This window comes from Lepus europaeus, chromosome 20 (genome assembly GCF_033115175.1).
Source record: "Lepus europaeus isolate LE1 chromosome 20, mLepTim1.pri, whole genome shotgun sequence".
In the NCBI taxonomy this organism is placed as follows: domain Eukaryota; kingdom Metazoa; phylum Chordata; class Mammalia; order Lagomorpha; family Leporidae; genus Lepus; species Lepus europaeus.
The window spans coordinates 55,233,853-55,247,915 of NC_084846.1; the positions used below are offsets into that span (position 1 = coordinate 55,233,853).

The 14,063-nt window shown below is 41.8% G+C and overlaps 1 protein-coding gene across 3 annotated transcripts in view; it reads right to left on the bottom strand.

Annotated features, from left to right (window-relative positions):
- Nucleotides 1-14,063, bottom strand: part of AKAP9 (A-kinase anchoring protein 9) — a 160,181-nt gene that overhangs the window by 31,349 nt on the left and 114,769 nt on the right. For all 3 annotated transcript variants that reach the window (XM_062179110.1, XM_062179109.1, XM_062179111.1), the window contains 4 exons: nt 7,730-7,906; nt 7,051-7,155; nt 857-1,009; nt 313-492 (listed from right to left, as the gene is read on the bottom strand). In XM_062179110.1, coding sequence (XP_062035094.1) covers nt 313-492; nt 857-1,009; nt 7,051-7,155; nt 7,730-7,906 — 615 coding nt within the window. The remainder of the gene's footprint in view (nt 1-312; nt 493-856; nt 1,010-7,050; nt 7,156-7,729; nt 7,907-14,063) is intronic.

Sequence of the window (14,063 nt, forward strand, 5' to 3'; positions counted from 1 at the left end):
ATGAACAAATACTGAAATAAAGTCCGCAAAAGATGGCACCCAAAGGTAATCACCCTTAACTCATATTAAATAGATGAACTTTTAATACATTTAGGATGATTTGATGAAATCTAAGTCACAGAGTCTCCTATTAAAACCCTTTGACAAGATTCGGAGAGGACAAAAACACATACAGCTTAAGCCAATGTGTCTATACACTAAAACAGAATAAAGATTTGTTTTTTAAATTTAGTGGAAACTAAAAACTATTTTGATGTTTAAAATTCTAGCTTAATTCAATTTCAGATATTATACAATTTTAAATGAGTATACCTTGTTATCTGTTGTAATTTTAAGTTGCTGTTGAAGTTTTATAATTTGCTCATTTAATCGGTCAATTTCCACCTCTTTTTCCTGTATTATTTGAGCAAATTTTCCAAACAGCACCTGTTGGTCCTGAGGAGATACAGCATCAGATTCCTTTATGGCAAATCCCAGTTTCTCCATTTCATCCTAGAGACAAAAATAAACATCACATTTGATTGTAGCATTACAAGTCACTTCCAGACCATTCTTCCAATTAACTCTTACAAAAGACACAGTATAACTACACTATACAAATGAAAATATTAGAGCTGTATGGTTTTAGTACATTAATAATTCCTAAGCTATTTTGATAAAAAAATCTCAAAATTTTTCATTTATGGTGAATTCAACTACATAGGTTGAGCTGAAAAATAGGTTTCATGCAAATTCACTGCCTGCTAATATTCCTGTTAGTATTATCTGATAGCCCAATTCAGTAAATGTTGATTAAAATGACGTAAGACCAAAACTATGGATTATTTACAGAGCAAAGTTTTTCTCAATTCATTACCTTAAATAATTTGTTTTCTTGTTCAAGTTCTTGCAGGCGGGTAGTGGATTCCTTTTTCTGTATCTCTAGCTGCATATGTAGCTGCTGGACTTCTTCATTCTTATTTTCCAGCTCTTCTCTAAACTGCTCTAATTGTTCTTCTAAGTTTGTGATCTTCGAAATCAAAATTACCAAAAGAAAAAATTATTTACATCAATGCTTATTTGTTAGGGTAGAATGAGGGTGCTGTGTCAGCTGTATAAAATATGTATGTATGCTGAAAGCCTGCATCATCAGAGTAAAGAAACATGGCTTTTCTAGGCCCGGCTCCAGGCTCCAACTGTAACATTCCTGAACCATCTTGCTCACAGGAAAGAGGAGACCTGCAGAGGAAGGACACTTGCCCCATTTCCTATCTAAAATACTCTCTGATGAAGCAGAAGAGAGCCACAGGGGGAAGCACGTACTTCAGTTTACCCTAAATTTAGTTGCCAAAGGCTCCAAAACAGCTAAAAAACTAAGTTATTTCAGTTACCAAGTAAGATCTGCTTAATTTAGTCCACAAATATCTAATTAACCCACTATAAGATTTGGTTACTACGCCATTTGCCTAAGCAGAAGTAGACACCAATATCAAGAGATCCTTAAGTCTGAATTAACAGTATCATTTCAGAAGAAAATTAGAGAGCTTCTATAGGAAGAACCATAGAAATTTAGCTAATTTCTGAGGACTGTCAGTAACGGTAAGAGAACTGCTCTTTGATGGTCACATTGGAACTGAAATTAATGACAAATATTAAAAACTAATTATTGTTATATTTCAAAATTAGTTTTGGTTGTGAAGTGTAATATTCATTTAGTTCACTGCTTTGCAGTTCCTTAATAAATATTTAGGCCGGCGCCGTGGCTCAACAGGCTAATCCTCCGCCTTGTGGCGCCGGCACACCGGGTTCTAGTCCCGGTTGGGGTGCCGGATTCTGTCCCAGTTGCCCCTCTTCCAGGCCAGCTCTCTGCTATGGCCCGGGAGTGCAGTGGAGGATGGCCCAAGTGCTTGGGCCTGAACCCGCATGGGAGACCAGGAGAAGCACCTGGCTCCTGCCTTCGGATCAGTGTGGTGCGCCGGCCGCAGTGCGCTGGCCGCAGCAGCCATTGGAGGGTGAACCAACGGCAAAGGAAGACCTTTCTCTCTCTCTCTCTCTCTTGTCCACTCTGCCTGTACAAAAAAATAAATAAATAAAAATAAAAAATAAAAAATTAATGCATGGTTTTCCAGATGTGTATTTACTCGATCATCAAAATTGTTGTGTTAAAATAAGATTTTGGTGCAGGAGGAACATCTGGCTCAGAAAAAACCTGTAAATCATTTAGTGCCTTAGAAGCTGAAAGGGCATCTGGGCTGATTACACACCACACAGACACACCATATCATTAGAACCACAACACTGGCAAAACAAGACTTTTAAAAATCGGCCTGCTCTTTCTTGAGCAGAAATACTGCCAATATTAACAACAATAGTCATCATTTATACACAATTTGTGGCTAGGCAGGGCACAAAGTATTTTACATGTAATACTGTTATTTTTTAAATTGTGTAACAGTATTCTAAGACCTGTTCTATGATTTAGCTCCATTTCAGAGATGAGGAAGGAAGTCATAAAGAGGAGTAGCTTGCCCTGAGGTCACACAGCTAGTCCGTGAGGAAGCCAGCTTCTGAACCCGGGGAGGTTATCTCTGGAGTCTTCCATCCTATACTATCATTTATCTTGCTTCTAATAAGTAATGTCTCAGATTTACATACAAAATTTCTTCTGTTACACCAGTCCCAAATTTGGTAGGCACTTAAGTACAGTAAGTGTGCATATATAATTATTAGCTTACTCTACTAAAAATTGTTATGATTATATCTTCTTCAAAGTTATCTAATATAATAGTATTTACTTGCCACCTATCCTTCAGCTACTTTTGATGACAAGGTATTATTTTAACACACAGTTACTGAAGTTCAAAACTGCTGCCCTACCTCACATGACATTTGCTTCTTTTTTTCATGTAACAGTTTATGGTCACTTTTTTTTTTTTTTAAAGATTTATTCGAAAGACAGAGTTACAATGAGGTAGAGCTAGAGAGAGAGAGAGAGAGAGAGAGAGAGAGAGAGAGAGAGATCAGTCTTCAATCTATTGGTTCACTCCCCAAGAAGATTGCAATGGCCAGCGCTGAGCTGATCTGAAGCCAAGAGCCAAGAACTTCCAGGTCTCCCACGTGGGTCAGGAGCCCAAGCACCTGGGCCATCTTCTACTGCTTTCCCAGGCCACAGCAGAGAGCTGGATTGGAAATGGAGCAGCAGGAACTCAAACCTGTACCCATAAGGGATGCCAGCGCTTCAGGCTGGGGCTTTAACCCACTGAAGCACAGCGCTGGCCCCTCACTTGTGCTCTTGACTTAAAGCCTTGCTGCTCCAAAGGGGGTCTCTGGAGCAGCAGGCTGGCATCATTAAAAGAAAAAGGCACAGAATTTCATGCTGCACCCCAGGCCTGCATTTTTACAAGATCTTCACATGATTCACAGGCATATTAAAGTCTGAGAAGTTCTGGTCTCAATCACCAACTTTGTAAGTAACTGAACTTGAAGCATCACATTAGAGACTGTAATCCCCAGAACGATACTAGAGGCCATTCTTCCCCCTTACTAAGCCAGACTCTAGGACAAGATACCTTATTATTGAGCCTATAACAACCTCCAAACCAGAAGAACAACATTAATGTTTAACTTTGCTTTAATCTTATTTATCTAACAACTGACATGTAGTCTGGTTGGATTACATTAATTTATACCTACATTTTTTAAGTATTTTTAAAAAAACCTCTTTGGAATACATGTAGATTCCCAGAATATATGTAGATTCCTGAAGTCCAGTGCTGGTTTTTCAACTGGACAGTGGTGCTCCAAGTGTAGTAAGAGCTCAGTACATGTTTAGGGACACTTTTTTCTAAAAGATTCACTTATTTATTTGAAAGGCAAAGTTACAGAGAGGGAGTGCAGAGGCAGAGAGAAAGAAGTCTCCCATCTGTTGGTCCACTCCCCAGATGGCTGCATGGGCTGGGCCAGACTAAAGCCAGGAGCCAGGAGCTTCATCCAGGTCTCCTATGTAGGTACAAGGGACTAAGGACCTGGGCCATCCTCTGCTGCTTTCCCAGGCACATCAGAAGAGATCTGGATCAGAAGTGGAGCAGCCGGGACTCAAACTGGCACCCATATGGGTTGCATGCGCTGCAGATGGTGGCTTCACCTGCTGTGCTACAGCACAGGTCCAGAGGGACAGTCTTTAATATTTTTCACTAACAAGGTAAAACATGTCCCAATATGCATCACAAGGATTCCAGAATCATGAGATCTGGAAGGAATCCCTGCTTAACCACTTGTGCCCATGGTTACTTAAGCAAGTTACTAAAGTTTACTCATCTGCAAAATGGAGATAAATCAGCCTGTCCTGGGAGACTGTAAAGGACTGATGCTATGAGCTACTTAAAATACTAAGCGTTTTCTGGCCGGCACCGTGGCTCACTAGGCTAATTCTCCAACCTGCAGCGCTGGCACACTGGGTTCTAGTCCCAGTTGGGGCGCCACCAGATTCTGTCCTGGTTGCCCCTCTTCCACGCCAGCTCTCTGCTGTGGCCCGGGAGTGCAGTGGAGGATGGCCCAAGTCCTTGGGCCCTGCACCCACATGGGAGACCGGGAGGAGGCGCCTGGCTCCTGGCTTCGGATTGGCGCAGCGCGCCAGCTGCAACGCGCTGGCCGTAGCAGCCACTTGCGGGGTGAACCAACAGAAAAAAGAAGACCTTTCTCTTTCTCTGTCTCTCTCTCACTGTCTACTCAGCATTTTCTGGCCCACAGCCCTCCATTATCATTAATCATTTATTACTGCTTGCTGGAGGCTAGACCTCATCATCTCTCTAGAGAGCTAAAGCCTACCAAAGGCATCTTTTTCTAAAAGAAATCCTATTTCTATCCACATTACTCCCCTTCTCCTATAATCCTGAAAATCTTTTAAAGTTTTCTTCTCTATTTATTATGCATTTTTTTTTTTGACAGGCAGAGTTAGAAAGTGAGAGAGAGAGAGACAGAGAGAAAGGTTTTCCTTCTGTTGGTTCACCCCCCACATGGCCGCCATGGCTGGCGCGCTGTGCTGATCTGAAGCCAGGAGCCAGGTGCTTCCTCCTGATCTCCCAAGCGGATGCAGGGCCCAAGCACCTGTGCCATCCTCCACTGCCTTCCCAGGCCACAGCAGAGAGCTGGACTGGAAGAGGGGCAACCAGGACAGAATCCCACGCCCCAACTGGGACTAGAACCCGGGGTGCCAGCGCCGCAGGCAGAGGATTAGCCTAGTGAGCTGCGGCACCGGCCTATTTATTATGCATTTTAAAGAGTCAAACTTTAAAAAGAGATTTTATACAAACTAGACCTTGAGAGTATCACAAATATAATGACTCATGTGGATGCCTTATGTTTATACTGCAGCAGATATCAGAAAACATTTCCTGTTTTTCAGGAAAGAACAAGTGCTTACAAGTTATTTTCATGACAAGACGTACTTTAATTCTACATTCCTGCATCTCATGCTCCATCTCCAGTCACAAGCAACTGAATGCATTCTGACAGAGTACCAGTTACAGTTATTAAAAGCTAGTACTGAGGGGCGAGCTCTCAGACTAACCCCTTACTCACGCAACATCTCTGGTCCTGTCTCTTTGTTGTGAAAACCGAGAGTAAGTTGATAGATGCTCTCTATGGTTTCTTGTAGCTCTAAATGATTACAATTCTAAGTAAAAGGCAGACAGCTATTAGAAACTTAACTCATGAAATTAAGATAGTAGTGGTATATATTCTAAAGATAATAGAGGTATATTAGTAAGCTTAACCAACTATCCATAATCAACTGTTACTGCTTTGCAGTCCAGTTATGAAGGTCCATCATTTTGAGCAGATAATTTAGTGCAAGGTAATATTTAAATGCCAATTCCTTTCAAACACACAGAAGTGGCTATATATAAACAAAAGTGCTCCTTGTCTCCAATAGAGAAACCTCAAAACAAAATAAGTCTCTCAGATACATGTCAGTATTACTGAAAGTGAGAAAATCCTTCTCATGGAAATGATCAATTCAACTGTAGTCATTTGCATCAATGTCATTTTCTTCTTTCTAAATTAAAAGTTTTGAGCTATAGCTTTATCTGACACATTAATTATTCTTGTATTCTCCAAAGTACTTATTAGTACTTCTATACCATTTCAATCCAATAAATATTTGTTAAAGGGGCCAGCACTCTGGCATAGTGGGTAAAGCTGCTGCCTACAGTGCTGGCATCCCAAATGGGCACCAGTTCAAGTTCCGGCTGCTCCATTTTTAATCCAGCTCTCTGTTATGGCCTGGGAAAGCAGAAGATGGCTCAAGTACTTGGGCCCCTGCACCTGCATGGGAATCCTGGAAGAAGCTCCAGGCTCCGGGCTTCGGATCAGCCCAGCTCCGGCCGTTGCGACCATCTGGGGAGTGAACCAATGGATGGAAGACTGCTCTCCCTGCCTCTGCCTCTCTGTAACTGACTTTCAAATAAATAAATAAATCTTTAAAAAAATGTGTTAAAACATATTAAAGGTCCTGAGAAAATTATATGGAAAGAGACAAAGACAAAATTTTAAACATTTAAACTGGTATGATATAGCTACACAAAGTAGAGTATGGTAAGTTTTAGGAAAACTACTAGTAGAGAAAGGCTTTAAACAAGTTATAATGTAACTAGAAAGCTGCTGTTCTAAAATACTGGATTTTTTTTTTTAATAGAAGGGAAGGAGTAGAGAAACATAAGAGAACATTAACAATTATTTAAGAAGATGTTTTTTATATTTTAAAACAGCACTGAAATCACCCAGAATAAAACAATAGCTTGAAGCACACACACACACACGCACACACACACACTTTTTGTTCCTCTAAATTGCTTTCTGCTTCCAGGCAGCTCAGTTCCCTAGTGGAAACATCGCTCCACATTTCAGCTTGTCTGTGCATGTGTTTACTGTCTTCTTGGTCCACTCAGACATGAAGCAGAGAAACAATCTCAACTTCTGTTTTAGGCCATAAACTCCAATCTATTTAAATATGTTCTCAAAGTAACAGACTTAAAAGAATTCAAACCACATTTTGTCACTTAAATTCCTTACCTCTTTCTCCTTTCTGTCTATGGCATCTCGCTCAGCCTGCAACTGTACTTCTAAGGACAATTCTGCTTTAGTTTCTACAGCTCCAAACTGTTTTCGGTCCTCCACCTTCAAACACATAAGAATTTTCAGACATTAAGTTGCAAATAGTAAATCCTGATTATTACATTTTTCAGAAGTACTAATTCTATTTCCCCATTTAGAAGTAGAAAATTTATAACAGTGAAGAATCAAAAGTTTCATAAATTGGAGCAAGAATTTCTGATACTTAAAATTTATTTCTCAGATGAAATGAAGCTCAGACCTTCAGTCCCTATCCCAAACTTCCTTATCTTGCTCTTCTTAATTCATTTTTGCTTTTTGTAGACTATGGAGATAGATTTAATTAATTCTTACTTTGGGGCAGACCATTAATCTAAACGAGTATCCTTTTCGCTTAGCTATTATTGATGGTTAAGGGATAATTAATTCTTCTGTTTTAATATTTCTCCTGAAGACCTGTAGTATGCATGCAACATTTGAAAATAAGAACAAATAGTTACGATGTGAACAAAGACATAGACATGTGCATTATATAAAGAAGTCAACAGCAAGCTTTTATTTTAAAAAACTGACATCTGTGTGATGAAGAGTAGCTGTTATTAGAACATTTGATAAAATTAACCCAAACAAAATGCCACACCTTTTGGAAAGTGTCTGCACTGATAAGCAAGGCTTGCTCCAGTTCCCTTACTCTGCACTCTAGTTTCTCAATTTCTTCATTCCGTTCCTGTACATCCCTTTGTAGCTGCTCTTTAGACAACAAAAGTTCACTGCACTTGTCTGTTTTTTCCTTCAGATGATTTGTTAATTGTTCAACCTGAAAATATAATATGCAAAAAAGTAATTTAAAAAATTCAGCATTATTAAATATAGTTACCTGTTTTTATTTCATAAAAGTATTTTTTCAAAAGTATTTAAAAAACTTCTTTAATTTTATTTTTTACTAAGGATAGCAAAAAGGAGGTACTTTAAAAGTTTTGGAGGGCAAGTGTAGTGTAATGGGTGAGGTATGTGGGTTAAGAGTAAGCCAGTGGATAGAAGATATCTGACTTTCCCTCTAACTCTTTCAAATAAATCTTTAAAAAATTTTTTTGAAAAATAGGATTAAGAGGTGAGTTTATTTTGATATGAAGGATTTTAAAATTCATACAGAATTTTTTATAATATACATTTCCCATAAACTTTTTGAATACCCTTTTAAGTATGTCCGACAGAGGTGACATTTTCTGAGTTTATAAAAAAACTAAGCAGCACTAGTAAAAGAAAAAATAATATTAATATTAGTCAAAGCTTTTTAAAAAAGTTCTTTTCCTTTTTTCTAAATATCCCCTATGCCTGAATTTTTTTTTTTTTTAAGATTTATTTATTTACTTGAAAGTCAGAGTTACACAGAGAGAAGGAAAGGCAGAGAGAGATGTGTCTTTCATCCACTGGTTCACTCCCCCAGTTGGTTGCAACGGCTGGAGCTGCGCCGATCTGAAGCCAGGTGCCAGGAGCTTCCTCCAGGTCTCCCACACGGGTGTAGGGGTCCAAGGACTTGGGCCATCTTCCACTGCCTTCCCAGGCCATAAGCAGAGAGTGGATAGGAAGTGGAGCAGCCAGGACTTGAACTGGTGCCCATGTGGGATGTCGGCACTGCAGGCGGCAGCTTTACCAGCTATGCCACAGTGCCGGTGCCAAAAGTTCTTTTTCTGAAGACTAAGACTTTTTCTAGCTGGGGTAAAATAATTTCATTTTTTAAAAAAGACTTATTTACTTATTTGAAAGGCAGAGTTAAAAAAAGAGAAGGAGGCAATAAAATGGAAACATTAAAAAAAAAAAAAAAGAGAAGGAGATACATTGGGGGGGGGGAAGAAGGGGAGAAGGGATGGAGAGGAATAGAGGGAGAGAGAGATATATATCTTCCATCTGCTGGTTGCAATAGCCTGGGCTGGGCCAGGCCAAAGCCAGGAGCCTGGAACTATGTGGGTCTCCCATGTGGGCAGCAGGAGCTCAAGCACCTAGGCCATCTTCCTCTGCCTTCCTAGGCACATAAGCAGGAAGCTGGATTGGAAGCAGAGCAGCTGGGACTTGAATTGGCACTCAGTGTTGCAAGTGACAGCTTAACCTGCCATGCCACAATGTCAGCTCCAAGAACTGCATCTTGAATAACGCTGAATTATCTAATGGCATGATCACATTAAGACCTAATAAAGAAGACAGCAAGTTTGCAGAGTATTAACTTACTCTTACGTACGATAAGATGATCTAAAAACATCTTTCATGGACTATATTTTGATAACAGCCATTTGGAAAGCTTTTTCTTTCTTTTTCTTTTTTCTCATTTATTTGACAGGCAGAGTTATAGACAGTGAGAGAGAGAGACAGAGAGAAAGTTCTTCCTTCCTTTGGTTCACCCCCCAAATGGCTGCCACGGCTGGTGCTGCACCAATCCGAAGCCAAGAGCCAGGTGCTTCCTCCTGATCTCCCATGTGGGTGCAGGGCCCAAGCACTTGGGCCATCTTCCACTGCCTTCCCGGGCCACAGCAGAGAGCTGGAAGGGAAGAGGAGCAACCGGGACTAGCCCATAAGGGATGCCGGCACTGCAGGTGGAGGATTAACCAAGTGAGCCATTGCGCCGGCCCCCCGAAAGCTTTTTCAACCTATGCATTCCACCAGCCCAGAATAAAGATGAGGATGCAGGTTGGTGAGGGGAATCTGTGTACCATGAAAGCTTTCCTAAGTGTCTCTAGTCTTGGTTTCTCCTTTACCTCAAATAAAAGAAGTGCCCCAAGGTGAATCTCTGAGATTGGTATGCAGGTATCTGCAAGTGAGTGGCTCTGTGATAGAAGAATACAGGAAGGATTACGAAGATGACTTATAAAATTAATTTTGATCAAATGAGGATAGTTAGTATAAGGGGTGGGTGCTTGGCAAGGTGACTGAACTCCGCTTGGAACACTGGTATGCTATTCTGGAATACCCAGGCTCAAGTCTTGGCTCTACTTCCAATTCCAGCTTCCTGCTGGTACACATACTCTGGGAGGCAGATCAGGGCTCAAGTACCTAGGTTCGTCTGTTGGTCCTCCCGTCTCTGCGCATCAAATAAATAATATAAATAAATTTTGAAAAATATTTTACTTGAATGGCAGAGTTACAGAGAGAGAGAGAGATTGAGATCTTCCACCTGCTGGTTTATTCCCCAAATGGCTACAATGGCTGGAGCTGGATGGATCAGAAGCCAGGAGCAAGGAGCCTCTTCTGGGTCTCCCATGTGAGTGCAGGGGCCCAAGTGCTTGGGCCATCTTTAGCTACTTTCCCACGAGCATTAGCAGGGAGCTAGATCAGAAGTGGAGCAGCTGGGACTCAAACTGGCGCCCACATGGGAATCCGGCACTGCAGGCGGTGGCTTTACCTGTTAGGCCACAACACCAGCTCCTAAATAAATTTTTGTAAAAAAAGAAAGCTACTATAAAAGTATGTATCATATAAGAAATAAAGGAATTCTACCTTATTTTACTTAAATACTTTGAGGAAACTCAAGAAATGATGATTATGTCTCAGAACACTTAGCTTAACTAGAATTACAAGAAGAATTACAGAAGGAAGGCCAAGAGAAAAGGCAACAAAATAGGCACAATAAAATGGCACAACATATAGTTACAGTTAGAAAACCAGAAATTGGGGGCTAGTGCTGTGGCACAGTGGGTTAACGCCCTGGCCTGAACTACCCGCATCCCATATGGGCACCGGTTTGCGTCCTGGCTGCTCTACTTCCGATCCAGCTCTCTGCTATGGCTTGGGAAAACAGTAGAAGATGGCCCAAGTCCTTGGGTCCCTGCACCCACATGGGAGACCTGGAAGAAACTCCTGGTTCCTGGCTTTGGACTGGCACAGCTCTGGCTGTTGCTGCCAACTGGGGAGTGAACCATCTGATGGAAGACCTCTCTCTCTCTTTCTCTCTGCCTCTCCTCTCTCTGTAACTCTGACTTTCAAATAAATAAATAAATAATTTAAAAAAATTTTTGAAAGAAAACCAGAAACTGGGAATCAGATCTGGCAAGGCAAGGAGAAAACAAAGGGACCACAATGTTCTAGGAGAAAAATCAAACATGCACATCCTTGCTGGTTTCGAAAAGCTTCATGAATGAAGCAGATCAATCTTTTCAAATGTAAGAAAACTATGTAATAGTAAACGACAGTTTAAGTTTTTGAGCTGAAATATTCTTTCAAGTTTCAATAAGCAAATGACAAAATTTTTCAAAAGCCTATCCTTGGGGCTGGCACTGTGGCACAGAAGGTTAATCCTCTGCCTGCAGTGCCAGCATCCCATATGGGCATTGGTTCAAGTCCCAGCTGCTCCTCTTCCAATCCAGCTCTCTGCTGTGGCCTGGGAAAGCAGTAGAAGATGGCCCAACTTCTTGGGCCCCTGCACCCACATGGGAGACCGAGAAGAATGTCTAGGCTCCTGGCTTCTGATCGGCCCACCTCTGGCCATTGCGGCCATTTGGGGAATGAACCAGCAGATGGAGAACTTTGTCTCCCCCTCTCACTGTCTATAAGTCTACTTCTCAAATAAATAAAATCTTTAAAAAAAGCCTATGCTTGTTGTTCAGGATGATCTCGGGTGGCTGTTTGGCCTAGCAGTGAGGAAGAAGAGAAATACTGCAGACTGTGGAGACTGACAACTTTCCTTCTGTTCTAGTAGTTAGAACAGATTTTATTTTATTGCAATGAGTTTACAGATTTGTACACTTTTTAAGGATCTTTTTATTAAATATTGATTTATTTTAGAAAGACAGAGGGAGAAAAAGGGATTGAGAGTGAGAGCGAGCGAGACAGATATCTTCCATGTGCTGGTTCACTCTCCAAATGCCCACAACACCTTGAGCTGGGCTGAAACCATGAACTGGGAAATCAATCCTGGTCTTCCACATGGGTGGTAGGGATCAACTACTTGAACCATCATCTGCTGCCACCCAGCGTGTGCATTAGCAGCAAGATGGAACTGGACGCAGAGCTTGGGCTTGAACCCAGGCTCGGCAACATGGGAGTCAGGTATCCCAAGCGGTGTCGCATCCACTGTGCCCATTGCCTGCCTCTGTGATCCTTTTAAGAGAGTTGAACCCCCCCCCCCCCCACTGTCTAACTCTGCCTGTCAAAAAAAAAAAAAAAAAAGAGAGAGAGAGAGAGATGAAACCCAGTAAACTGCATGGCAATTATGTCCTATTAATGATTTATAGAAATAAAAATCATTTTCAGAATACCAGTTAAATTTCAGTGATCGCTAGGTGCCAGGCCAATACTCTCGAGGTAGGTGCTATTACAATCTTTTAGATGAACAGATAGAGACACAAGAGGCTCAATGACTTAGGCACTGCCATACCCCTACTGGAAGAGAGTGCCATAATCCAAGCTGGGATTGCCTCAGCCCAAGCACAATCTCTTTATCACCAGGACAAGTCAATTTTAGGCAAGTATACAGTGAATCTTCCCTCAGTCATGCAGCATACACTTAGTAAATATGGAATTCTGACTATGTTTCCATGTAAGGAAAATGGACAGCTGGAATAAAAAAGAAGCAGGGAGAACAACTAGGAGGCCATCACATCATTCAGGCAAACAGTTATGACAACTAGGGTTTAGGGAGTTGAATGCAGATGAAAAGATAAAGACGTAGTAAAAATCCTAACTCAACAATGGGCTAGAAGCAGGGACTGAGAAGGAGTGGAACCAAGGATGAATTCTAGGTCTTAGCAATGAGGAAGCTGCAGAAGGCATAAAATACACTGAGATGAAGGAGAAACATGTTTTATCCTGGTCTTTCTTTGGTAGAGGTTAATCCGGAATAAAAATCTCTATTAGACATGTTAAACTTGAGACATCTAAGTGGAGACAGAGCAGGGAGTTGAATATTCAAGTTCAGAGCTCAGCAGAGATGTCAGGGATGGAAGTACAAGTACGGAATCATTATATACCCCTGACTACCCGGACAGAACGTAAAGAGAGAGGAAAAAAGGGGCTTAAGACTAGTCTTGGGGACATGCACTCTATCATTTATTTGGGTAGGTGGAGGAGACACAAAGACTCAAGGAGAGAGATCAGTGGAATGGGTATGTCACGAAAGTCAAGAGAAGCATCTGTTCCCAGGAGAAGGCTGACGAATGCCTCTGAATTGCTAAATAGGGTGAAGACAGAGAAATGATTATTGCATATAGCCAGTGGGCTCTGGATGAACATCACAAAAACAGTTTAATGCTTATTTTCTTTTTTTTCTTATTTACTTTCTTTCTTTTCTTTTTTTTTTTTTTTTTGATAGGCAGAGTGGACAGTGTGAGAGAGAGACAGAGAGAAAGGTCTTCCTTTGCCGTTGGTTCACCCTCCAATGGCCGGCGCGCTGTGGCCAGCGCACCGCGCTGATCCAAAGCCAGGAGCCAGGTGCTTCTGGTCTCCCATGGGGTGCAGGGCCCAAGCACTTGGGCCATCCTCCACTGCCTTCCCGGGCCAAAGCAGAGAGCTGGCCTGGAAGAGGGGCAACCGGGACAGAATCCGGCACCCCGAGCAGGACTAGAACCCAGTGTGCCGGTGCCGCTAGGCAGAGGATTAGCCTATTGAGCTGCGGCGCCGGCCTATTTATTTTCATATACATGAAAGGCACAGCTACAGACAGCCAGAGAGGTCTTCTATCCACTGGCTTACTCTCCAAAAGCCTGCACCATCTAGGCTGGGCTACGCCAAAGCCAAGAGCCTAGAAACCCATCTGGATGTCCCACATGGGTGGTAGGGACCCAAGCACTTGAGCCACCATCCACTGGCTCCCAAGATGCACTAGCAGAGCACTGGATTGGAAGGAGAATAGCTGGGACTCTAATCAGCACTCTGATATATGACGCGGTAGCTTAACCACTGTGCCACAATGCCTACCCAAACAAGAACAGTGTGGAGTAGAGTGGTTAAGATGCCTGCATCATACACTAGAATACCAGAGTTCAATC